The 27,779-nt window shown below is 44.5% G+C and overlaps 1 protein-coding gene across 1 annotated transcript in view; it reads left to right on the top strand.

Moving 5' to 3' along the window:
* The first annotated feature begins 4,887 nt into the window (after positions 1 to 4,887).
* Positions 4,888 to 27,779, top strand: part of TNNI3K (TNNI3 interacting kinase) — a 204,810-nt gene continuing 181,918 nt past the window's right edge. The window contains exons 1-4 of the mRNA XM_066623520.1: positions 4,888 to 5,145; positions 8,449 to 8,566; positions 9,083 to 9,191; positions 23,250 to 23,335. Coding sequence (XP_066479617.1) covers positions 8,527 to 8,566; positions 9,083 to 9,191; positions 23,250 to 23,335 — 235 coding nt within the window. The 5' untranslated portion in view covers positions 4,888 to 5,145; positions 8,449 to 8,526. The remainder of the gene's footprint in view (positions 5,146 to 8,448; positions 8,567 to 9,082; positions 9,192 to 23,249; positions 23,336 to 27,779) is intronic.

The raw sequence follows: 27,779 nt of genomic DNA, 5'->3' as shown, positions 1-27,779 counted from the left end.
GTATTTATTTGGATGGTTCTAATGTATAACCTTATTGTGAACTTCCCCCTCCCCCCCCCCAAAAAAAAGAAGCGTTATGGCAAAAACATCCGGAAATGAGTTTTTTTCATGGTGGCAGTATATATGATTCTTTGGGTATGTTCATGGTTTGTTACACAGATACAGCACTAGCATGTGTTACAGACACGTCCAAGACTGTACGGGCCCCGTTCATATTGAAGTGTTATTACAGAGACTAGTACAGTTTCAAATAAAGCCAAGATGAGTGTTTTATTCATGTCAGCTTCCTTTATTTAATTAGTTTAGTTGTGTCGTGAAATAACAGGGCTCATAATGAACAACATCCCAGTGATTTCCCTGAATGGTTTTGAGAACATGCTCCAATAAACAGAGATTTAGACATGCTGGAGTTTAATACAATGACCCTAGAGAGGGGAGGATTTTACTTCAGTAACCTCTTAGGCAGGAAATTAGAATCTGAAAAACTGGGCACTTAGGAAGACAGCATCAGGAGTAGCAGCTTTTAAAAAAAACAAAAACAAGAGCAGGCTAAAGCTGGGTAGATGTGTGCAAGAAGGAGAGGGAGAACTGAGAAGGCTGATTGTGGGAAAGCACCAAAAATAATTTGGATATCAAAGACAAATCTGTTGAGTTGGAGAGGGAATATATGTGTCAGAGAAAAGCTTGCTGGCTCCAAATTCTCCTTGTTCCTTAGTTTCCAACTACCAGACACAGCACTATTTTCTTTGCCAGCTTGGTGGATGGCATGTGGAAAATTAATGCCTGTGCAAATGCCATTCTAATGGAGTAGTAACAAAAACAGCCAGAAGGGCTTTTTGTACACTTTTAATTTGCCATCAATGTGGAGTCTGTGAGGTGTGGGGGATATGTGGGATCAGGAGGAGTTAAATAGACAGCTCAGGCAGAACCCCTCCCCATCTTCCTTTCCTGCTAACCCAGCAATTTTCAACTACTGTGCCATGGCATATTGGTGTGCCACAAATGATCCACAGGTGCACCTTGGGAGTTTGGGGAAGATAATTTATTAGTAGGGCCATTGGGGATGTAAGTGCTCTGCTGGCAGTGCAGTGTGCCTTGTCAATTGTCAAAAAACCGATGGTGTGCAGTGACAATTTTACCGCCTTGTCAGTGTGCCGTGAGATGGAAAAAGTTGAAAATCGCCATGTTAACCATTCACATGGTTCTTTAACACCAAATCTCATCTCCTTTAGTCACATGTATAGAAATTCCTTTTTAATGGGAGCAGGAGAGGGACTCCCACAGAAAGGTTCCTACCTTCCTTCTCCACTATGGGCTCTTTTACTAATCACCTGCTGCCACCAATAATAATACCTTTTCCTGGGGAATCTGGTAAAGCATACCCCTCCCCCCCTTATTAGGAGTGATCTGTATTAAACTGAACCAATGAAACAAACCTGATAAAAATAATAAACAAGTTGCTGTATTTGCCTAGACCATTGTTTCTCAAACTGTGGGTCAGGACCCACTAGATGGATCGCGAGCTAATTTCAGGTGGGTCCCCATTTGTTTCAATATTGTATTTTTAATATATTAGACTTGATGATACCATGGTATGTGACTGCATTTGGGGAAATGTTACGGACCTGTACATTTAACAAGCTACCATGTATATTCTTTTAACAATGATTGTGAATAGGACTTACTCCTGGGCAAATGTGGGTAGGATTATTAAAAATTTTCCTGCTTGATGATATCACTTCCGGTCATGACATCACTTCCAGCGGGCCCTGACAGATTCTCATTCTAAAAAGTGGGTCCCGGTGCTAAATGTGTGAGAACACTGGCCTAGATGTTCCATTGCTTATAGGTTACTTAATGCTGGCTCTCATGAATCACCAATTCCCACAACTACTTCAATTCCATAGGTAATTTAGATACTGACTACCCCTTCCTATCTCCATTGCAGTCACACACTGGAGAGCTTCCTTGAGAAAGTAGATGGACTCCACACTTCAGGACTCCACACCCAGGGCCAGGCCATCCATGAGGCCAACTGAGGGCGCAATCCTAACTTTCTAGTACAACGCAACGCAACTCCGAGGTAAGGGAACAAACATTGCCTTACCTTGAGGAGGTCTCCGTGACTGCCCCCCAACTGCAAGATGCAGCACATGCCCCACTGGCACAGCTATGCCAGTACTGGAAACTTGGTTAGGACTGCACCCTGAGGTGGTCATCTTGAGCAGCATATTGGTTGTGGCATCTGTCTGCTCACCACATCTCACTATGGCTGTTCACTCACCTCTACTGCTCCTCCTTCCATTCTCTGTATTTGTCAAGGAAGAGGGGAATGAAAGAGGAGAGGAAGTGTAGAGGGGAGGGGAGGGGAGGAGAAGGTTAAAACTTCTAGCTAGGCCGCAGTAAAGTCTTTACAATGTATCTGTTTTTTCCCCCAGGCCTCAGCAGCTCTGCTTTAGCCTTTAGATCAGCCATTTTCAACCACTGTGCTATGGCAAATTGGTGTGCCACGAGTGGTCCACAAGTGTGCCACAGGAATTTGGAGGAAGGTAGTTTATTAGTAGGGCCAATGGGATGTGAGCCCCCTACAGGCAGTATCATGTGCCTTGGCAATTATTAAAAACCTGATGGTGTGCCTTGGCAATTTCAGTGCTTTGTCAGTGTGCCATGTGATGGAAAAGACTGAAAATTGCTGCTTTAGATCCAGTTAACATACTGCCACTGAATCCTGTTTCTTCGCAAAGACATTGTAAAAAGCTGTGTAGATGTCTGAGGCATTAAGTCTCTGTATTTTAGTTCAACAAAATGTTTATTATTTAGGTCTGCTTGGGTGCACAGGATTATAGTTGAGACAATATCATAAAGAAGGTTAAATCACATTCTGTACATGCAAATGATATACAGTGCAGAGAGTCTCGGGATAGAGAGGAATTAGTTTAAGATAATCCCTGGGGGCTGGGGATAAGAATAGGCCCTCGGTTTGGCTGTACTTGTCGTAAGAGGCGACTAAACAGCCACCGGGTAGATGGGACTCGTCAGCTTCGGAAGGCAGCTCATCTGAGAGAAGGAAAACTCTGATCCCAAACCTCCACTGCCTTGTGGCTACATCCAGTTATGGAAAAGGCTTCAGGAGTCAACCTCGAGGCAAAATCCGGAGCCGGAGTCCCTGAGGCAGTTCATGGCTGAACACAGTCCCGTTCTGGCAACTCCTGCGACGCCGCTGGAACCAACCGTATTGGCCTCTGCCTTTCCATTGGACCATTTCAGCAACGTGGAGAGGGGACATTTGCTGCATGGGTAACAGTCTATCCCCCATATCTACTTTACCCAGGCTTCGCGCACTGGAGAGGACACTCTGTTCCAGAACACTATTCAGAGTGCGATACCATAGTCTTCCGAGACTGAAGGATGCCAACAAGTTTAAGATAAAAAAATATTCTTAAAAGGCCAAATTCTTTACAGATTTTATGCGAAGCATTGTTTTTAAGCATGAAACTAGTAGAAATGAGGATTCAGCATCGGAGTTTATAAAATTGAATCTCCAAACTATATGCTTTCCAAACTAGATGAATTTTTTTTTTAAAAGGTTCTATTCTATATTTTTCATTGCTGATAAGCATGTACCAGGAAATGGTATAGCATTTAATGAAGAGTGTAGCTAACTATTTTCTAAACTGATTTTGAACAGATGGGAAAGTGCTACTGGCAGACTGCCTGTGAAAATACCAAGATGGCACTGAGGACTCTCTCTTTCTCTGAGTGTCACTCTCTCTATACCCTGCTTACATTTCCACTTGCATTTCTACTCACATTCCTGCACTTTTGGGGAAGGGGCAGTTTTTAAAGATGGCGCTCCCCATCACAGCCAGCCCATCAATGATGTAAATGACAACGTTGGTGTTGGACAGCAGAAGCCTGCGGACCCTCTCCAGTCTGTTGCTTCCAGAGCTGGCCCTTTTGTCTTGCTCCTTCTTCCACATGGGCACTTTACACAAAGCCTGTGGAGTGCACTGGGAGCACTCCCAGTGTTTCTGCACTTCCTGCTTTGTCTCAAGGGCTCACACAAAGAAGGAACAAGGAGAAAGGGCAGAGGCCAGATCATGGCACTTGGAGATTTGGAATGTAGCAATCCTGCCTGCTCCCTGGCTCTTACTTTTGCATGGGTCTTTGAAGCAAAACAGGAAGTAGACAACATGCTGGAAATGTTCCTCATGCACTCTACATTTCCTGATTTGTTTAAGGAGCCCATGTGGAGGAAGGAACAAGGTAAAGTGTGCATGGGTTACTCCAACCAGGTAAGAATAACAGGGGATCCCTTTCAGGGATGACGAGTTGCAACTTGGAAAAGTTTCAGAGCCCATTTCATTGCTCACAAAACATAATGCCACTGAGCCAAAGGAGGCACCCCATAGGCACCCCATATTTTCTGCTGGGAGTATCTTGTGGGAAAAAAGCCCTATGGAGCTTAGTATACTGTATATGCATTCCTCCAAGCAACATTTTTATCATACATACATACATATTTATATATCATCTTTCCGTTTTTTAGACAACATTCAAGGCAGTTTACATGGGCAGGCTAGTCCAAACCACAATTTTTCAATGGGGTTTTTACACTATGTTGTGTGAAAATTCCCAGACCACTTAATCACCAGATATTGCCTTCCCAGTGTAGTTATCTCTTCTGGCTGCATGCCACTGAGCTTCAGCAGGAATTGTAGATCATAAGGCTGGACAAGTCCTCGATGTTGTTTCCATTCTTGCGGCTGGCCTTTGCATACTTTCCCGCACTCTCACTGCAGTAATCAGCTCATTAGCGACTTTGTCCTGCCACAATGGGTACAGCAGCTTGTCACAGCCTGACATTCCAGCTCCCATTGAGAAACATGACCATGGATTCTCCTGCTTAGCTCTTCAGATAATACCAGCAGCTCAACCATCAGACCACACTTCTTGCCCCCTTATCAGGGACCTTTGACTTTTCATCAGGGGCAGGCTGCAGTTATTACCTTTTCAGCTCACTCAGAGGCACTTGGCTGAAAAGAAATGCAGGTGAAACCCTGGCTTTGGGATAAAGTAAGAAATAGGGTTGCAAATGGAAACAAACTCTCATAGCCAGGATGGAATTCTCACTCAAGAAGAAAGGTAGGCCTACAAACCATTTAAAGAAACAATGGGGTGTAACTTGTGCATGTGCTTAGTACAGGTTCTAAAATGTATGTACAGTGATTTTTTTAATTGTAAAATTGCTTAATATGAACTTAACATTATTGTTCATGAGCTACCATTCAACTGCAAGCAGTCAGATTAAGAGGTTTATCCAAGATATTACAAAAAAAATCTGTGGAGTTCCGGAATGTATATGTGTGTGTTTATATATGTATGAGTGAGTATATACACATAAAATAGAATATAAAAACCTGAAATTTAATTTTCTAAAACGTTTTTTCCTTTTACTATAACGAGAACACAAGGTTAAATACTCCCAAATCATGATAACTAGGTCCGTTATAATGACTACCCACCCCAAATTCCATTCCTGCTCTATTTTCTATCCATCTGCATCTTCTGCGGGATGTTTATTAATGGACTGCAAATATCTAACAGCCAGCGTAAGTCCAAGTGTTGTTTTGGATAGTTTAGTGAGAGAGTACCAGTGAGGTTAGACAACCCTGTTATGGCGCTGACCAGAGACAGCAGGTCAAGAGTGACGCTGAGCCAGGTCAAAAACGCCTGTCAGGAGATGATGCAAACGAATGGTGTAAAAAGCCTCGGATCAAAGGCTGAAAGCCTCCGGATAACTGTATACAGACGCTACATGTTTGACTTGTCAATAAATACACCAAGGTGAAAAGAACCTCCCGACTCCTGTGATCTTTTCAGGAGCCCGAGATGCAGGATGGCGCAGTTGCTGGGGGCAACAGTCCTGGTTTCAGCAACAGTTGCATCAATACAAATGCACTTTAATCTGTTTATTAAGCTAATACTATCAGTGAAAATAGACAGGCATTATGGTGCTAAATTCATAACTCTGCAAGTTGCCTAGCAACGAGGTGTTGGGTATATGTTATACATCCCCCCCCCTCTCTCTCTCTCTCTCTCTCTCGCTCTCTCTGGAAGACTTGGCTTGTTTCAAAAAGCAGCTAAAAGGATTTTTAAATTGTATGTTACCCTTGTTTTATGAGCAAGAAAATGCTAAAATACCAGTGTACATGTTTTGGAAAAACACACTGTTAAAAAAGCAAGGGGGCTGTTTACCTTTGGTGGTGGTATAATGTTGCATGTGCTTATTATCTTGGCTTGAATCCTTGAGGTGAGAGCTTTTTATCCCAAGCTACCATCAAGGTCAAATGGCTTCTAACCTTGAACGTTGTTATTTTAAATTTTTTAAGCTAGATACGACAGCATAAAATAATAAAGAAGCAAACAAAAGATTCATAAAGGAAAAATAGGGGCATGAATCAAATACTGGAGTGAGAAAATGGCTGAGACAGTCCACTGTGCACACGTGAGAGAAAGTTAGCAGATGTATTACATATTTGATAAAAGGAAAATGTATTGGCTAAAAATGTTAAGAGTCTCCCTTTTAATTTTATTTTTTCCTCACCTCAGGAGGAAGGAGGCTGAGATCATGACACAGATCTAAAAAATTCCCCCATCTAAAACTGCTGTTGGTTCTGCTGGAGAAAATATACCAGCAGCTCGTATTTTTCCCAAGCACAACGAATAACAGCTTTGGATGGGTGGGATGATTTAGATCAGGAAAATGGCAGAGGGGAGACTAAGCTCCTCTGCCAGCCGAATAGCTCCAATTCAGTTTGGGGCTCTGCACCTTCTTCTTCTTCTTTTTTAATTAAATCAACAGCAACAAAATGTCAGAAACTCCAAGTCCTGTTCAGACATCATAAACATGTGTATAGAAATGTCGAGAGGGTGAGAGAGCAGGAATAAGCCCTGCCCCTGCACTGAAGTGCTTCCTTCCCCACATACAGCATTTGCCTGCATGGCAAATGCTGTGCCTGAGGTGAGATTCTTCCCGTGATTGGTTATAGTAAATGCCACGTGCTGTCCAGCTAGCCCTCATAATGCTTCTTAGAACACACCACTGCAACATGCAGGGATTCTACCAGAGGCTTTCAGAAGGTTTGCACAGACAACATGAAATGGAAAGAGGAGGATTCCCTTAGGAAGTTTGATATCTACTGGACCCAGAGCCAGAGCAAAACAGTGCAGAGCCTGATGCCTAAGGGGGTGTGCCAAATGCTGCCCCCCTTAGGTGGTGATATGCCAGTTCCTGGTCCTCCCACTCCATGGATTGGAAAAGGGGATAGAGCAGAAAATGGAGTGTGGAGGAGACACTTTAAGCCACCAGTCCTCCCTTCCTCTTTTGCTACATCTCCCTCTTCCTTTTCCAATCCAAAGAGTGGAAAGAGGAGGAACAGTGAGTGGACAGATGAAGGTGCCCCACTCCAGTCTGCTGCCTGAGGCTGCCCTCTCAGCCTCATTGATAGGCTGGCTCTAAAATGACCCTTCAAACACTTTCAAACTTCATTGTTAATTCAATCAATCAACAACCTTTAATGGCATCACACAGAATAAATAAATACAAACACAGATATGACCCACAAATTAAAACCGTAAGATTACACACACTAAAACCCTGATCGGGGTTGTCTTAACTATTGGAAATAAACACATTTGCAAGAAACTTAGCTATAAGAAGCGTAATTTCTTGCGAAAAATCGTTTAAAAGAAACGCTGCAAGAAGGTTAGGGGGACCAGAATAACTAGAAATAACAGGACCCAAAATTACGCGGTGAAGCTTACTGAACACGGGACAAACACAAAGAAAATGAGTAACAGAATCAGGTTCTATGCCGCAATGGTTGCAACGCCTTTGGTCAAAAAGTACCCTAGAGTATCGACCAGTCAGCACTGCAGAGGGAAAGATGTTTAACTGTGCTAGCATAAAAGACCTCCTCTCTAAGGGATTCGTGAGGAACTGAAAGTAAGAATGACCATTGGCAAATGAAGGGAAAATTCCATAATAAATTGGGGAGCATTGTTAAATTTGGGAGCATATGAATTGTTAATTCATATCCCACGGACTGCTATCAAGATAGCCTTGACATGATCCGATATTGGGATTTGAGCCCCCTGAAAACCACTTATCTTTATATGCCATTTCTGACATGGAAGCTGTTAGGTAGGACTTTCTCAGTATGTATATATTTAATAGAGGTATAAGCGCATGTTTCTATAGAAATATTTTCAATTTGATTTTGGCAGTGTGTTTCAACAATATGATTAGTTACCTTCTTGTTCTGCACTTGATAGCGTGCACTGTTTTGCTCTGTGTCATTGTTGCATGACATTCCATTTGGCACAGAGTTTATTTTTAGGCACAAGACTATCAAAGTGCTTTCTCTCTTTTTTTTTCTCCTTTAGTGGGACTGTCAGTGCTCTTGAACAAAGAGTCACATTACCACAAGAACTTTGTTGAAACAAAGACGAAATATTGAACAAATGGGAAACTATAAATCTAGACCAACCCAAACGTGCACTGGTAATTAATCTTACTTCTTTAAAAGAAATATATTATAAATGTATTATCAAGAAATCTTTTCTAATTTATTCTGAAGTTCAAACACAAGGTGTTTGTTGTCGGTAGAATAACTGAAATCAGACTTAAAATCTGAAAGGTGGAATCACTGAAAACTTGCTACATTTTGTTCAGGCCATTGTAATGAATTATGTTCAAATAAATTTTTGTGTTGATTGATATTTCATGAAAAGGATATGTTCAATACTGAAAATCAAATAACTGCTAATGATTAAGTGCCCAGCTACTAACCGTATATATGTTGTGCTTTTTTCATATTAAAATTGTTACATGTTAAAATGATCTAAGCAGTTGTGTTCATAGCATATTCATTATATTCAGTTATAGATATAGTAATGGGATTATGATGTATATAATGACCAGGATATGAACTTCAAATATTTTCTGAATGAGATATTTATATAGCTGGAAAGGTATTAGCAGATACGACTTTTTATAGCACCTTTATTTTTATTTTAGATGAATGGAAGAAAAAGGTTAGTGAATCATATGCTATAATCATTGAAAGATTGGAAGATGACCTGTTAATCAAAGAAAAGGAACACACAGAACTAAAGCATGTATTCAGGTAAATAATTTTACAACATTGTTCATTCAACCAGTTAAAGGTAACACTGAAGGAAATCTGTTTTGTGTCACAATCTCAATAGCTAACTTTTTTATTGTGGTTATTATGTGTTTTAACCAGTCAAGATTAAGCGATGATTTCAGTGAGCATATGCTTTGATTTTTTCCCACTGAAATCACCATGACTTCAATCAGTGGTGTCGCTACGGGGGTGCAGGGAGTGTGTGGTCTGCACCGGGTGACGCGCACAGGGTGGGTGATGTGCACTGGGGGGTGACATGCTAAAATTGTGGTGGTTAGGAGTAACCCCATCATATTATATACCGTTGGATGTGGAATTTCGAGTGGAAAGCAATGCAAAACCCAGGATGAAATATCTCCTTTCTATCAAAAGTTATGGCCAAAAGACTGGAGAACAAAAATGCATCACTCTCTATGGAAAGTGAAAATGAGCCGTATCGCGTGTTTACTCATGAGTAGGTGAACTTGCCTTAGTCCTTCAGAAAGGGCTGGCTGAGAGGAATCCAAAGACACCAGAATGGTCCTGATCCAATGAATGCAGCCCCCAAAAACACCTGTGAAGGAAGTCCCTCCCTCCATGCAGATGAATGTATTAAGCCCTATGGAAAGCAAAACAGCCTCATGGTCACGTTTATTTGTGAGTAAGCAAACACGTCTTGGCTGGTGTAGAAGATCAGGTGAAGGAGAGTGCAAGGCTACCAGAATGGTCCTGATCCTATGCACCTGGAGCTAAACAAGTGCTCCAGAAGGCAGCCCCCCCCCCTAAAAAGGAACAAAAGAGGCTTCAGCTCTTTGTGAACCTTTTTGAGACTTGCAAAGCCAGGTGGATCCTGACAGTGATCTGGTTTAAACAGAAGTTCTTAAATTGAACTGGGCAGTGGGTAGGGCTGAAAACCTTATTGGTTTTGGGGGGGGGGGTGTTATTGCAGGCAGGCTACAGAGGGAATTCACTTGGTGGAACAGGGCTGGCTTCTGCTTTTTTAACTATTTGTTTTACTTTAATTATTTATACTTATTTATTTTAATTTGTCTGATGATGTCACTTCCACCATGACATCACTTCTGGTGGTTATTGGGCAGATTGTCATTCTAAAAAGTGGGTTCCAGTGCTAAAAGTTTGAGAACTGCTGCAATAAGGTGACACCCTGGGAGGGGGGGCTGACACCACTAGTGACCAAAATCACTAAAATCACAGTTTGGAGGAATAATACCATCATGTTATATATCAATCAGTGCATACTTTCATGCAGAATGTGTTCTATCTTTATTCTATCAAAAGGTACAGCCAAAAAACCAGTGGGTGTAGAGTGATGGTTCATCACACGCCCATCACCTGGGGTATTGCCCTGCCCACTGCATGGGGGGGTGATGCGCTGGCATCCCACACCGGGTGACGCGAACCCTAGTGATGCCACTGACTTCAATGTATTTAACATTGGCTGGATTCGCACAAAACTCCTATGAATCAGGACCTATCTAGGAATTGCTGGTTGTTTTTTTTAAATCTCTTATTCTAATAGCTTGCTTTAGAGAGCTGCTGAAGTGGAGTGCCTAAAGGACTGATTTATAAATCAGGATTTCCCCAGTTTGAATCTCCCCTCTGCCATGAACTCCGGGACGAGCCAAGCTGATCCACTGTCTGAAACCCCACACCCCAAATTCTACCTCCTGCCCCCACAAGCCTGTGGGGTTATGCCTCACCATCTTCATTCTCCTGTTCCAGCTCCTCTGCTGCTTTTTCTAAAGTGGTCCAATGAAGAGAATCCTGGGAGCAGAACTTCTCCGTTCCCAGCATTGTCTCCACCAGCCACATTACAAGAAGAGGTGGTGGAGCTGGTGGAGAAGGAAGCAAACTTTTCCCATCTTCCCCTTTCATACCCTTGACTGTGAGAGAAGAGGTGGAGAAAACAGGTGGTGCAGCCAGGTAGGTGGCAAACTGGGAGAGATAGTAGATGGGTGCAGTGTACAGTGCACCCCCCACCATCTTGCCACCCAAGCCCACCACACGAATGGGGAAGGCAGTTCAATCAGCCTTGTGGCTGGGCTGCCCCTACATAAACTTGCAAAGTGGATGAAGGCAAGCCACTCTCCTATTGCAGTATGGGGATCATCATGCTTACTTTACAGGCTCGATGTAAGAATTACATCAAAATATTTCATGTGAAGCACTTCAGACATTCAAAAACACTATACAAATGTGAGGTATTATGTTTTTCTTGCTCCCTTTTTTGGGCATCGTTTGATAAAGTATATTGGCAAAGTTAATAATGGGGTGAAAGTGTGAACCTAAAGTCAGTGATTTTCAAACTGTATTCCAAGGAACATTGCATTTATTTCAAAGCGTTATCGCTAAGGCTATGGTGAAAGATCAGATCCGTCTTTTTCACATGAGACATGACTTGTGTGATATTTCTATTTCTCCTTACTCATCCTGGATTTCATTGTACAAGTCGTCATTCGTATTAGAAAACGATCTATCTTACCTTACAGTGCCAGCTTTGCGCAAGGTTTTTACTGCCTTGCGCTTTCAGTGCATGCAGTCCTTGAAGGTAGATATAAAAAGACTCCCTATCATCTCAGGACCTGCATTTGTAATTCTGGCGAAATCTCTATTTCTCATTATTTATTAAAATGTCCTTTATACGAGCTACCCAGATCAAAATATTTATCTAATATTATCTCTCAGTTCCAAGAGAGATCTACATTAGCTTTGATCTGTTGGCTTCTTGCAGACTCTGACCCCGATGTCACCTACAAAGTTGCTATCTTTGCTTTTGTGGCAAAAAGAAAATCCGAGATAATTTTGTGTTGGCTTGAACTTAAAGTTTTTTATTCCCTTTATTAGCTGGTAAGATCCTGATTGTGGCTGAAGTTTTTGCTTTACTTTATGTGTCTGGAAGGCTGTAATGTCTCTGTCTGTTTATCTGTATTTATTGTAGCATGGTGCTTTTAAACATTGTAATGACCTATGGTTATACAATAAATTTCTAAATTTCAATTTCAAAGTGTTATCAGGGTTCATCAGTTTGATGATGGGAGATTTATTTATTTAGCGTATGGCATATAATACATGGACTTATACATCAATTAAACTAGATCAAATGTCAATGTCCAGTTCATCCAGCCATTCAAAAACAGAGTTACCTTCATTGAAAAAGTCAGATCCTGGGCCAGTAAACACCCTCAGTTTGCAGCCAGACACAATGTAGTATATCGTTTGGCAGAAGAACCTGCAATCACACTGTGGGGCAGATACTAGCCCCCATTTAAACATTCCTAGTCCTAGTTGGCAACCTTCAGTCTCGAAAGACTATGGTATCGCGCTCTGAAAGGTGGTTCTGGAACAGCGTCTAGTGTGGCTGAAAAGGCCGATTCGGGAGTGACAATCCCTTCCACACTGGGAGCAAGTGCAGTCTGTCCCTGGTCTGTCTCCCTGGCTATGGGCCTTCCTTCTTTGCCTCTTTGCCTCAGACTGTTGGCCAAGTGTCTCTTCAAACTGGGAAAGGCCATGCTGCACAGCCTGCCTCTAAGCGGGCCGCTCAGAGGCCAGGGTTTCCCACTTGCTGAGGTCCACTCCTAAGACCTTTAGATCCCTCTTGCAGATGTCCTTGTATCGCAGCTGTGGTCTACCTGTAGGGCGCTTTCCTTGCACGAGTTCTCCATAGAGGAGATCCTTTGGGATCCGGCCATCATCCATTCTCACGACATGACCGAGCCAACGCAGGCGTCTCTGTTTCAGTAGTGCATACATGCTAGGGATTCCAGCACGTTCCAGGACTGTGTTGTTTGGAACTTTGTCCTGCCAGATGATGCCGAGAATACGTCGGAGGTAGCGCATGTGGAAAGCATTCAGTTTCCTCTCCTGTTGTGAGTGAAGAGTCCATGACTCGCTGCAGTACCGAAGTGTACTCAGGACGCAAGCTCTGTAGACCTGGATCTTGGTATGTTCCGTCAGCTTCTTGTTGGACCAGACTCTCTTTGTGAGTCTGGAAAACGTGGTAGCTGCTTTACCGATGCGTTTGTTTAGCTCGGTATCGAGAGAAAGAGTGTCGGAGATCGTTGAGCCAAGGTACACAAAGTCATGGACAACCTCCAGTTCATGTGCAGAGATTGTAATGCAGGGAGGTGAGTCCACATCCTGAACCATGACCTGTGTTTTCTTCAGGCTGATTGTCAGTCCAAAATCTTGGCAGGCCTTGCTAAAACGATCCATGAGCTGCTGGAGATCTTTGGCAGAGTGGGTAGTGATAGCTGCATCGTCGGCAAAGAGGAAGTCACGCAGACATTTCAGCTGGACTTTGGACTTTGCTCTCAGTCTGGAGAGGTTGAAGAGCTTTCCATCTGATCTGGTCCGGAGATAGATGCCTTCTGTTGTAGTTCCAAAGGCCTGCTTCAGCAGGACAGCGAAGAAGATCCCAAACAAGGTTGGTGCAAGAACACAGCCCTGCTTCACGCCGCTTCAGATGTCGAAGGGGTCTGATGTGGAGCCATCAAAGACAACAGTGCCCTTCATGTCCTTGTGGAAGGATCGGATGATGCTGAGGAGCCTGGGTGGACATCCAATCTTGGGGAGAATCTTGAAGAGGCCATCCCTGCTGACCAGGTCGAAAGCCTTCATGAGATCTATGAAGGCTATAAAGAGTGGCTGTCGTTGTTCCCTGCATTTCTCCTGCAGTTGTCTAAGGGAGAATACCATATCAGTAGTGGACCTGTTGGCTCGGAATCCACACTGTGATTCTGGATAAACGCTCTCTGCAAGTACCTGGAGCCTCTTTAGTGCAACTCGGGCAAACAACTTTCCTACAACGCTAAGGAGAGAGATGCCACGGTAGTTGTTGCAGTCACCCCTGTCGCCTTTGTTCTTGTACAGCGTGATGATGTTTGCATCCCTCATGTCTTGAGGTACTCCACCTTCTCTCCAGCAGAGACAAAGGATTTCATGCAGCTCAGTGATGATGATCTCTTTGCAGCACTTTAGGGCTTCAGCAGGGATGCTGTCTTTTCCAGGTGCCTTGCCAAAGGCAAGGGAGTCCAGGGCCACGTGAAGTTCTTCTAGGGTTGGTTCACTGTCAAGCTCCTCCAGCACAGGCAGGCACTCAATGTTGTTCAGCGCTTCTTCGGTGACTACATTTTCTCTGGAATATAGCTCAGAGTATTGCTGCACCCAGCGTTCCATCTGCTGCGCACGATCCTGGATGACCTCGCCTGCGGCAGACTTCAGAGGGGCAATTTTCTTCTGTGTTGGACCTAGGGCCTGCTTGATACCATCATACATCCCCTTGATGTTGCCCGTGTCAGCTGCTATCTGTATCTCGGAACAGAGCTGGAGCCAGTAGTCATTAGCACATCTCCTGGCAGTCTGCTGGACTTTGCTTCGAGCAGCTCGGAGGACCTGCAGGTTGCACTCACTGGGACAGGCCTTGTATGCTGCTTGAGCTCTCCTCTTTTCCTCAATGACTGGTGTCAACTCCTCAGAGTGGGCTTCAAACCAGTCTGCCGTCTTGTTGGTCTTCTTGCCAAATATGGACAAGGCGTTGTTGTAAACGGTATTCTTGAAATGTTCCCATCTGTTGGATGCGTTTGCATCGACCGGGCCTGGAAGAGATTCCTCAAGCGCTCGTGCAAATTCCTCCACTTTTCTCTGATCCCAGGTCTTGCTCGTATCAATGTGAGGTCTTCCTTCCTTTTTTGTGTGGTACAGTCGCTTTGTTTGCAGTTTCACTCTGCTGCACACCAGCGAGTGGTCAGTGTCGCAGGCAGCACCAATTTAACTGCGTGTGATCTTGATGCTGGGAAGGCTGGAGCGTCTGGTGAGGATCAGGTCGAGCTGGTGCCAGTGCTTTGATCTTGGGTGTCTCCAAGAGACTCTGTGTTGGGGCTTCGTGTTGAAGAACGTGTTGCTGACACAGAGACCGTGATGGCAGCAAAACTCTAGCAGGCGTTGGCCATTTTCGTTCATCTTCCCAGTGCCGAACTGACCTAAGCAAGTGGGCCACGAACTGTTATCAGCACCAACTCTAGCATTGAAGTCGCCGAGGATGAACAATGGCTCTTTTACGGGGATCTTCTTGATAGTGGTGGCCAGGTCATCATAAAATTTGTCTTTGGCTTCTGCTGGAGACGACAGAGTCGGTGCGTAAGCACTGATGAGAGTGGCAGGTCCTGCTGATGACTGGAGCTGCAGGGACAAAATTCTTTCACTTCCCACAGTAGGTGGGATGATGGATTTCAGCAGGGTATTTCTGACCGTGAAGCCAACACCATGTTCCCTGGTTTCGTTTGGTGGTTTTCCCTGCCAGAAAAATGAGAAATTTCTCTCCTTGACAGATCCGGAATCTGGCAGCCTAGTCTCTTGAAGGGCGACGATGTCCATCTGCAGTCTGCTCAGCTCCATGTCGATGACAGCTGTTTTGCGTGCATCGTCTATTGCTTGCAGGTCATCAGAGAAGCCAGGTGTCATTGTCCTTACGTTCCAGGTGCCCAGCTTTAGGGCAGGAGTTTTCTGTTTTCTATTGCATGGTGCAGAGTTGTCGATCCGCTTGTCGGTTTTCACCCTAAACCCCACGCTTCCTGTGAGGTTAACGGACCGTGGCGAGGCAACACCTTACTGGCTGGGGACTGCCCAGCTTAAGGCGGGCGGTAGCTGCCCAATGAGATGCAATGATCTCTCCCACCGTCGGAAGCAGCCCCTGGCGTCATGCCCTACGCCAATCGAGTGAAGACTTATAACCGGTAACTGCTGCTTCCCGTGTTGTGCCGACGCCGTATGGCGAAGTTGGAGTGTCCTCTCCAGTGCGCGAAGCCTGGGTAAATAAGGTATGGAGGATAGGCTGTTACCCATGCAGCAAATCCCCCCTCTCCACGTCGCTGGAATGATCCAATGGAAAGGCAGAAACCAATACGGTTGGTTCTAGCGGCGTCGCAGGAGTTGCCAGAACGTGACTGTGTGCAGCCACGAACTGCCTGAGGGACTCCGGCTCCTGATTTTGCCTCGAGGTTGACTCCTGAAGCCTTTTCCACAACTGGATGTAGCCACAAGGCAGTGGAGGTTTGGAATCAGAGTTTTCCTTCTCTTGGCTATCAGGAAGTTGAATAGGGAGACATTTAAACATTGAATCCTGACAAATACCATGTAGGGTACAGATCCTGTTCAAAGTTTTCCAGTGCTGGCGAGATAAGTTGGAACTTAGCATTTTAAGTGTAGGATCGTCTATATATCTACCCGTTTCTGGGCGTTCAACTGCCCATTCAGCTTTCCATTGAGCATTGATATTAAAATTGTTGTGTAAAATTTTCTGTGCGAGTGCCAGAAAAGGCTTCCTGGATTTAAGCCTACCGATTGATAGATGAGGAAGATCGTTGATAATAGACATTCTTCACTGGGTGACAGCTTGGTAACCCTATCAATTCCACTGCAGTGTGAAGCTGCAAAGGAGTGTTGGGCATGTTGGGGGATGAACTCTCAGTTCAACAGTGTCTGGCAAACCTACCAGGAATCCATGTCCACTCTGTACACATTCTAGAATATGTCCTAAAATCCACTTAATGGGACACCAGTTCTATAACACACATAGTTCCTCAGAAACTGTTGAAAGGGGTGGGTTCTCTCAAGCCAGGAAGGTTTCTTCAAGTCAGGAAGTTTGAAAACTACTGTCTTCAACTTCTACAGTAGCATTACATATGCCAAATATTAGGCTGAGATGCAAAATCATATGGCCATATGATCATTCACTTTTTTTAATGAATGTGGTTTAATAGGTGATCCATTGGGGTCTGATTTGTTTTATTGTTTTCATTGTTTTAGGTTTTAAGAGTTAATATTATTTTTATCTTTTAGTTGTGTTGTGTGTTCTTTTATGTTGTAAGCTGCCTTAGGTGCCCCAATGTGTGGTAGCAAGGCAGGGAAAAATTATTTAAATAAATAAAACTAGCATTGCAATTTAAACATTGCGACCATCCTAAGCACTTTTGAATGTTTCTTACTAAAAGTCAGTTGACCAAAATTATTTCAGTTTTAGTTCCCTTTCTCTGTTTTAGTTCTGCCTCTCCTTCTCTGCCACCAGCAGGAACTCTAAGATAATGGTGATCCTCAGTTGTGCCCCCCTCGAGGGGTGTGTGGTTAGTACAGCAGACACCACAACTTCCCATGTAAGTGGCTCCTTCCAGTTGCTGTCAAAGCCCTTTGGGGAAGCGACAGGTTCGGCGAGTGCCTGTACGTTGCTGTCGCTCCCCCAAATGGCTCTGATGGTGATTGGAAGGAACGGCTTACATGGGGAGTTGAGGCACCTGCTGTACTTACTGCACCATCCTGCTAGCTGTGCTACCAGTGATCCTATGTCACCAGCCACAGGACTTTTCCCAAGCCCCTTTCTTCTTCTCCATGCCTCCATTTTGCTCACTTTCCACTTTAAACTGAGAGTGTCCCCTGCTGGTGGAAAGGTCACTTATAAATGTTAGACTGGCATCTGATACATAACATACCACACAATGGAACTTCGTTGTTCCTTTTTCACCTGCCACATGTCAGATACCCAAATTCATCCTTTAGAGCAGCAATTTTCAACCAGTGTGCCATGGCACACTGCTGTGCCGTGAATAGTCTGCAGGTGTGCCGCAGGAATTTGGGTGAGGATCATTTATTATTAGGGCTATTGGGGAATATTAGCCCCCACTAGCAGCATGGTGTGCCTTGTCAATTATCAAAAAGCTGGTGGTGTGCCTTGATAATTTTAGCACCTTTTCAGTGTGCCCTGAGATGAAAAAGGTTGAAAATCGCTGCTTTAGAGACTGGAGGGTGTGATTCACCTGAGTGAGAAGGGAGCAATAGAAGCCAGTGGCCACATTGTCTGCCTTCTTACTCAGTCTCATCAAAATGAGACCCTGCTTTAGTGATTAAAGAATTGGATTGGAAATCAGTAAAGAAAACTATGAAAGTTTGCCCTTATGTATTTTGGAGAGGGAGGACCTGATGGCCACAACTTATTTTATCAGGGGCGCAATCCTAACCCCTTATGTCAGTGCTTTCCAGCACTGGCATAGCAGTACCAGCGGGACATGTGCTGCATCCTGCAGTGGGATGTCACTCACGGAGGCCTCCTCAAAGTACGGGAATGTTTGTTCCCTTACCTCGGAGCTGCATTGCCCTTATGTCAGTGCTGGAAAGCACTGACATAAGGGATTAGGATTGGTCCCAGGTCAATCTACCAATGCCATCACTGAAATGTAAGAAAATAAGCAAGCTAAGCATTTAAACAAATAGGACTTAGAGCCCAATCCTGAGCTGCCGGGGTGCGCGGCTGCGGCAGCACCAAAAACAGCTGCTGCCACATCCTGCAAGCCCAAGGCAGCCGCGGGTGGCATCTCTGGACAAGGGGACTTTCATCCCCTTCTTCTGGGTAAAGGGAGTAGCCCCACAATGGGGCTACTCTGTCGGCGGTGAGGTAAAAACCTCCATGTCAGGCAGCAAGCCTGACGCAGAGGCTCAGGAACTGGTGGAGCCGACCCCCTCCCTCCCCCTGGCACGCCTCCTCCCGCCCTCTCCCTGCCTCCCGCTTCCCCATCACATCTCCTCCCTGCTCTCTCCCCACCCTCCATCCACCTTCCCCCTCCCGGGAACTCCTCCTCCCCGCCTCTCCCCACACCCCTGCTTTCCTCTCCTCCAAGCGGCAAAGGCTGGGCACCCACTCCTTGCTAGCCCAGCACCAACCAGTGCTGGGCTCAGACAGGCGATCACCAAGTGTTAGGGCCCGCAAACATGCCTTACAGCACGTTTGCGACAGTGCACACTGGTGGTAAGCCGGTGCGCAGAGCTCAGGATTGGGCTCTTGGTCTCCTAACCTCCAAGGTCCATTCTTTTTTTAAAATCATCCCTCAAGGAATAGCCAGAAAAAAATAAATTGCTTTTACATAGTATCATTAATCAAGATAAGCCTGAATGGGCTAAGAAACTCAAATATAAATGAAGAATGAGATTTTCTTTGTAACTTGAAAAATATATTTTTTTTAAACTCATGGAAAAAGCAAGAGGTGACTGAAGACTAGACTGTGGGGAAAAATGTGGTCATAACATATAGGTTCATCGTAGCACAACAAACTGGAAAAATTTCCATTTAGCAAATATAGCCAAGATAATCAAATATAGTCAAGTTGGAAAGCCCAGTCCAATGTAAATCCCCTTGCAGCAATGCAGTGGCGGTGGTGCAGGCTATGCACCATCCTGTGGAGAATTTTTGGCTGCAGGAGGTCTCCTTGGAGTAAAGGAACATTTGTCTCCTTGCCCCAAGGTAAGTCCCAACTGCCGCAGTGGGTCAATTCTGATCTGCACCAGTGATATTGCTGGCGCAAGTCTGCATTGATCCGTGCAAGCAGATCAGGCCCAGGAAGGGGGTTTGATACGGCACGCACCAGTGCCACTGATTCTGCCCCGTCTTGGGCCTGATCCACCCACCCCGTGCCTCCTTCACCACCCCATTTTACCTTTCCCCCACTTCCCCCCATTCTGCTTTCCCCCCACTTCAATGAGTGAGAGTAAGCTTTCAAACTTGCACTACAAAAATTAATGTTTTTCCTTTAAGCTTCAGAGATATTAAAAATAAGAAGCTCCAGGAACCCAGAAACCAGAAGGCAGGTAATAAAATGTTAATCAGTTCCAGAGCTTAACTTACCCACAAGCTGCAGGTCGGCAGCTACCATATTCAGGCAACTCATTTGCTATATTTCATGAATGTATGCAAACTGGCTATTCCACCAATCCTTCCTCCCTGGCTCATCTTATGTTGAACAATTGCCCTCTTCCTCTCTTGACAGCAACAGCAAAAATTTTCTGAGCCTCAGTGGAATGAAAATCACTCACTGCAAACCTTGTTGCTATCTTTCCTTAATTACAATCCATCTTTTAAGATTACACTGCAGAATACTCAAAGGAGTAGTAAGAGGCTCATTGAAGGCAGAAAGAGACAAGTTCAAAAAAAAGAGCCAACCTATTGCCAAATTAGTAACAGTTAAAAAAAAAAAAACTGCTTGTGAGTCAGAAAATAATTTACTCCAAACTTTTTAAAAAACGTTCTTCCTGATCACAAAATAATTTTGGACACTTTGCAAAGAGCAGCAAAATTTGAAGCCAACTTTACAGTTCATTTTCAAACTGGGCCTTCTAATAAAAGACTGTGACCATGTTAATTAATGCTGTGCATTTCCATAAAATTCCAGTCCTAAATCATGACAGAATAAAAGGCAACCTGTCAAATGACTTAACAATGTTCTAAAATGCGTTGCGTAGTGGAGGATCTTGATGAAGCTTGGTATACATATTTACACAGTTGCCAGTTTTCCCATCTTTATTCTTATTAATGAATTCTCTTTCGGTCCTCTGATGTGCAGTGGTAGAAAGGAGGTCAGTGAGCACAGTTAATGAATCATGAAACTGCAGATTCTGTAACATTTTTAGTATATCCTGCATTTTTTGCTAAAACATGTTTGCATCTGGTGCAAATGCTACATATCATATTTTTAATGAGGCGGTGTGGACCTATTTGAGGGACATAGTATTAGAAATGCATTAGCAATAATGGTTTCATTTTAATTATTCACCTCATCCACATACGTCCTTAACAAGAACCATGAAATTGTTTTGCTATATTACGATGAATTATGGCATACAAAAAGTGTAGGAGAATTTTTTTTTTTTTTTAAAAGGGGGCTTTGAATGTTCCAATACATAAGTGGTGTTCAGTGGCTGGAAAGTTTGACATGTGTATGTGCAATTAGCACAGAGAACGTAATCCCGATCGCCCAATTGCAGGGTGATCGGAGTTTGTTTAACCTGGCCTGGAACACAAGAGTCTCCTCCCAAGGGGGAGTGGAGGAGGGCTGGGACTGGCAGCTATGGCAGGCCTTTTAAAAGGCACAATACCCAGCCCTCTTCCTCCTTACCACGTGGGTGCCATGGGAATACCCGCCCGCCCGCCCGCCCTACAGGCAGTCTGAGTTTTACCGGTCGCCATTTGGGGCCGGATAGGAATTTTTTGCTGCCTGCCAAGATTGGCCGAGGGTCAGGCAGTTTTTTCGCCTACCCCAGACTGTCATGGGCCGGGGGTTGCCCCCCCTTTTCAAGCTGCCATTGGTCACTTGAAGAAGGCAGGTGGCGCGGGTTAGGAGGTGTGAAGTGGACTTTGGGCATGCACCTTCAGGTGGCGTAGGCAGGGCAGAACCCAATTGCAGTCCTCAGGGGCTTGGTGGCACGAGGACGTAGACGGGGCCCTGGCCAGGACTGTGGGGTCCACATCAGAGGCTCAGCGGCTCGAGGTGGCACAGCCCACGGTCCGGCTGCCTTCCGCTTAAGGGACAGACATGGATGAGCTGCGCTGCCCAACAACGGGACGCGACTGGGAGTCAGGTGCATGCCTGCCTGGGGCAGAGGTGTTCTGGTACCACCCAGAGGTCCCACCTCCGCACCACAGGGGGCTTCACTGCCTCGGACGCTGCAGGTCTCAGCCTCCTCCTCTTTTGTAACTGCTAAATAAAGTGGCCCTTTCTCCCATACCTGTTGTCTCAAGTGTTCATTGGACAGTGCAAAAACAAGAGAGAGAGAGAGAGAGAGAGAGAGAGAGAGAATTGCATTTTTCTCCCAGGATTGATGTGGCTGAAAATGAAACTGTTTTAAATGCACATACAAAAATAATGGAAATACTGTACTTCAGATTAATAGCAAGGCATAATGGAAGTTCTATAAATGTTTCTAAACACAGATTTAAAAAAAAAAATCAAATCTTCATGTTTAAAAAAACAACAATGTACTATACAGACATAATGCTATGGCTTTTATTTCCTAAGTATCCTTAGGTCAATAATTCTCTCCCTAATGAGCCTTTAGAAAAGAGGTGAGGAATGAATGGGGAGGTATGGGTCTTTCCATTAAACTACAGGCTTGTTTTCAGTAAGCCTGGAAGTTGAGAGGAAATGGGTGCTTAACAATGTCTGAGATGTCCAACTTCTGTATCCTATGAGCTATTCTGTTCTATAGACAGTAGCCCAGAACCTGAAAAAGTAGTTTGTCAAAGAAACTGCCTTCAGGTGTCATAGTCCCTCAGCTATGACATTCCGGGCACCTACAGTGCTTTGTGAACACCTTCCCTAAGACTGATTCCTTTAGCACAGGTTTGCTATAGTGCTCTTCATCCATTATCCATGATTTGCAGTCGTTGCAGCCAATGGGAGCAGTGCATTCTAAGTAGGGTAGGATTAATCAGCTCCCATCTCTTTCAATGGTATCTCCTATAATACTGTTTCAGACAGCACTTGACTTTCTAGGAATGAATCCTCAGTATTAACTGAGGAATTACTTTACATTTAAATGAGGGCCAAACTACATGTTACGTTAAATATGTAGTTTGGTGATGTATGTGCGTTTTCATTTGAAATACCGGGGTGGGGGGGATCGGGATGGGAACCATGACATGTTAACTCTTGGTCCATGGTTTTAGTTAAAATCCCCATCCCCCAAAGCTACTGTTTGCTCTTGATAGGAAGGCTGCCGTTAGTGTCAATGGTAGAAGTGAGGACTGTTTTCATTGGAACAGGGGCATCAGGGAAGGGGATTAACACTCCTCTCCACACAGTGCAGTCCCAAACCTGATCAGAGCTCCCTGTAGCTGCTGATTCAGATACAGTAAATACAGTTCACACATGTAGGGTCATGTTACTGTTGAATTAAATGTTAACTGCATTGAACTTTTTCCTTTGACCTCTCCATTCCAAGCAAAGATCACAACCTGTATACTAAGCAATTTTATGTGGGACACATTTTCCAAGCTGCTAGTGATTCTAGGTATATGAAACTTGCTCTTAGTCCTAGCAGGACTTTAAATGAGAATGAGTGAATGGTCTCTGGTTTTAAAAGTGGTGCAGATTGTGCTTGAATCCTTCCCTGTGCCATTATGAAATCATGGTGAGCTTTTTCCCTTTTCAGAATGTTCCCCAATAAAAAGAAAATATGCTAAAGGATGAAAGCTGTGCTCATCTGTAAAATCTTTTTTTTCAGCTCTGATGAAGCCTTCAGCAAAGTTAATTTAAATTACCGTACAGAAAATGGGCTGTCTCTCCTGCATTTGTGTTGTATTTGTGATGGTAAGTGTTTCAGCAAGGATGCTCTATAGCCCTCTTATTGGCACGTTTAATGATTTTACTTCTTTTTAATAACCTGCAGGAACATTATTATTTTTTAATCTCTTTGCTTCTTTGGTGCCCTTCTTGTTGAATCCCATGCAGACATCAGCAGAATGCTCTATTCAAAAATAGTAAGGCGGCTTAAAATGTGATAGAATTTAACCCATAGTAAGGATTACATGGTCATCATTCACCTGGAGTAGAGAGGGAATGAAAATCAGATTTTGTGGTTCCCAACATTTTTTCACTTGCATACCCCTTGGCAGCCCATTTCCATAAATTGTACCCCTCATATTAACCCCCCAAGGTTTTCTAATGCCAGCCCCACAAGGCATTCTAATACAGACCTACCTTTTTCTGCCATTTTTCAACTCCTTTTCAAGTACCCCTAAATGTCCTGGCAAGTACCCCTGGGGTACATGTATCCCAGGTTGGGAACCACTGCTTTACACCAATGGGTGTAAGTGGAACCAATAAAAAAGGCCACAGATCTCAAATTATAACTGAAACATATTAATTGGTTTATTGCTTTATGGGAGAGATAGCAAGGCAATATGATTATGGAGTAAATGCAAACATGAATTGACTGAGCAATCAACATAAAACCATCAAAATAAGAAATGTAAATCCAACTATACAATACAGCATGCCCAAATAATTCTCTTTTGCAAAAGCCCATCTAATGCCTTCTGAGCTTCTGCAAGCAGCATCAACAAATCAAGCCCAGGCAGGTTCTCAAGCTGTTATCATTCTTACCAACTAACTGCACACACTGCTCTGACCTCTCACAGTGGCTTGTCATGATGTCAGTTCCATTCTCTCTCAACGGCTTTGTCAGTGACTTTCGGTCTGCCATCCAACTGAGCTGATCCCCCTTAGCTTCTTCAAGCAAGGCGACAGCTCGATGTCCAGACCACATCTCTATATTTTAAAAGTACAGGAGGCTGTATCCTCAGGTCCTATATCCACGAATTCATTTATCCAAGTATGCAGCACCCCCCCACACCCCACACGCCCTCCGTGGAGTTGCACTCCCCTCTCCTCTGGAGACTCTTCTGAGCCACACAGAGGCCGTGCGCATCCAACTGCAGCCTCCGCAGTACTCAGAATGACTGTTGGAAGCAAAAAAAAGTCAATTCCGGTTTTTCAGCAAAACCAGAAGTGACATTTTTATGCCTTGAAAAGGCATTATGAGGGATGGAAACGCCACTCTGGGGAGCGGGGTGTCCACGGCATCTGCTGTTTCAGGTAACCATGGAACAGAATCTCTGAGAATACTGAGGCATGCCTGTATCAGCTTTTTCAGGTTCGCTTCAGATGCCTATTCCACAAAGCAGGACCACTGTAGTCACCATCAGAACAAGGCCACTTTCTTAGTGGTCTAGTTGTTCAACGATAAACCACCACTTGTGTTTTGGTTAAGTAAAATCCAACTTGAGTTGGGGGTCTTTGTTTTGTACTTCTGCTTCTGAATCCAGCTCTAAAGCATTAGGTGGCACATCAAGGTCTTTCCAGCCTAACGAGAGGCATTTTAAAAGCAACAAAAGTTCCAGGAGAAGAGTTACAGGATTTTGGTAAATTCTCCCCTATTTTCCATCCCAGCATGAAGTATAGTTGAGGCTGATGTCACTTGTGTGCACAGAAAAATCAGAACAAACCACTGGGATGCAGTAACCAAGCTACATAATGCAGACAAAATGTACACAGCCATGGGTTCCCCAGTAAATTGGGGGAAAGGTGGGAAATAAATAAATAAATAAATAAATAAATAAATAAATAAATAAATAGACTCTTCTCCCATACATTCTGGCTTGCTTCCTGAGAACATTAGAGTGGGGTCTCTTATGTTTGCCACCCCCAACAGAAGTGAGGGGAATGGCAGCTAAGAGTAAGGCCTTCTCTGCTGTGGTGCCACAGTTATGGAACTCCCTCCCTATAATTTAAGAACTGCCCCGTCCCTTGAAGTGCGGGTCCAACGCGGTCTAAACTCATTCTTATTTCGACTAGCATTTATATAGTATTGGACTGTGGTAGGAATTTTCTCTCTGTGTTTGTATTTTATTGCCACTTTTGATAGCTTTTTTTAATTATTTATGGCTGCTTTTATTCTGTGCTGCTACATTTTTATGTTCCTATATTTTATTTTTTTATCTACTGCTGATACTTTTATTACTTCTATACTGCTGCCTTTTACTTTTTACTGTTTTATTGCTGCATTTTTAATTGTTTTATAATACTTGCTTAATATTATTATTGTTATTGTTATTGTTACTACTACTACTACCACCACCACAACCACCACCACCTTGGGTATCCAAAGCAGTGGGGAAAAGTTGGAGTAAAAATGCATAATACGTAAGGTGGTTTAGAATAGATTGATAGCCCAATTCTGTCCTCTATCATCTCATGCCCGATCTTGTCTGATCTTGGAAGCTAAGCAGGGTCAGGCCTGGTTAGTACTTGGATGGGAGACCACCTGGGAATACCGGGTGCTGTAGGCTTATACCATAGTCTTTTGAGGCTGAAGGTTGCCAACCAACCACCATCAACATTGCTGAATACTATTGGGTGGAGGGCAACCAGACAGCCCCAGAGAGGTAAGTAAAGTTTACCTCCCCATAGACCGTCTAGCCTCCTGATGGGTTTCCTCAGACCTGTGCCAGCTATTTTGGTGGTATAAGTCTGAGAATACTCAGGGGGCACTTGGGGGCAGAGAAAAGGGAATCGGATCACCATAAGGTCCCCATAGGATTGGGCTGTTGGCAACCTTCAGTCTCGAGAGACTATGGTATCACGCTCTGAAAGGTGGTTTTGAAACATCGTCTAGTGTGGCTGAAAAGGCCAATTCGGGAGTGACAATCCCTTCCACAATGGGAGCAAGTGCAGTCTGTCCCTGGTCTGTCTCCCTGGCTGTGGGCCTTCCTTCTTTGCCTCTTAGCCTCAGACTGTTGGCCAAGTGTCTCTTCAAACTGGGAAAGGCCATGCTGCACAGCCTGCCTCCAAGCGGGCCGCTCAGAGGCCAGGGTTTCCCACTTCTTGAGGTCCACTCCTAAGGCCTTCAGATCCCTCTTGCAGATGTCCTTGTATCGCAGCTGTGGTCTACCTGTAGGGCGCTTTCCTTGCACGAGTTCTCCATAGAGGAGATCCTTTGGGATCCGGACATCATCCATTCTCACAACATGACCGAGCCAACACAGGCATCTCTGTTTCAGCAGTGCATACATGCTAGGGATTCCAGCACGTTCCAGGACTGTGTTGTTAGGAACTTTGTCCTGCCAGGTGATGCCGAGAATGCGTCGGAGGCAGCGCATGTGGAAAGCGTTCAGTTTCCTCTCCTGTTGTGAGCGAAGAGTCCATGACTCACTGCAGTACAGAAGTGTACTCAGGACGCAAGCTCTGTAGACCTGGATCTTGGTATGTTCGATCAGCTTCTTGCTGGACCAGACTCTCTTTGTGAGTCTGGAAAACGTGGTAGCTGCTTTACCGATGCGTTTGTTTAGCTCGGTATCGAGAGAAAGAGTGTCAGAGATCGTTGAGCCAAGGTACACAAAGTCGTGGACAACCTCCAGTTCATGCGCAGAGATTGTAATGCAGGGAGGTGAGTCCACATCCTGAACCATGACCTGTGTTTTCTTCAGGCTGATTGTCAGTCCAAAATCTTGGCAGGCCTTACTGAAACGATCCATGAGCTGCTGGAGATCTTTGGCAGAGTGGGTGGTGACAGCTGCATCGTCGGCAAAGAGGAAGTCACGCAGACATTTCAGCTGGACTTTGGACTTTGCTCTCAGTCTGGAGAGGTTGAAGAGCTTTCCGTCTGATCTGGTCCGGAGATAGATGCCTTCTGTTGCGGTTCCAAAGGCATGCTTCAGCAGGACAGCGAAGAAAATCCCAAACAAGGTTGGTGCAAGAACACAGCCCTGCTTCACGCCGCTTCAGATGTCAAAGGGGTGTGATGTGGAGCCATCGAAGACAACAGTGCCCTTCATGTCCTTGTGGAAAGATCTGATGATGCTGAGGAGCCTGGGTGGACATCCAATCTTGGGGAGAATCTTGAAGAGGCCATCCCTGCTGACCAGGTCGAAGGCCTTCGTGAGATCTATGAAGGCTATAAAGAGTGGCTGTCGCTGTTCCCTGCATTTCTCCTGCAGTTGTCTAAGGGAGAATACCATATCAGTGGTGGACCTGTTGGCTCGGAATCCGCACTGTGATTCTGGATAAACGCTCTCTGCAAGTACCTGGAGCCTCTTTAGTGCAACTCGGGCAAACAACTTTCCTACAACGCTAAGGAGAGAGATGCCACGGTAGTTATTGCAGTCACCCCTGTCGCCTTTGTTCTTGTACAGCATGATGATGTTTGCATCCCTCATGTCTTGAGGTAATCTACCTTCTCTCCAGCAGAGACAGA

Source organism: Tiliqua scincoides, chromosome 4, assembly GCF_035046505.1.
Source record: "Tiliqua scincoides isolate rTilSci1 chromosome 4, rTilSci1.hap2, whole genome shotgun sequence".
Lineage (NCBI taxonomy): Eukaryota > Metazoa > Chordata > Lepidosauria > Squamata > Scincidae > Tiliqua > Tiliqua scincoides.
The sequence above is the reverse complement of the archived record's forward strand: the minus strand, read 5'-3'. Positions and strand labels throughout refer to the sequence as shown.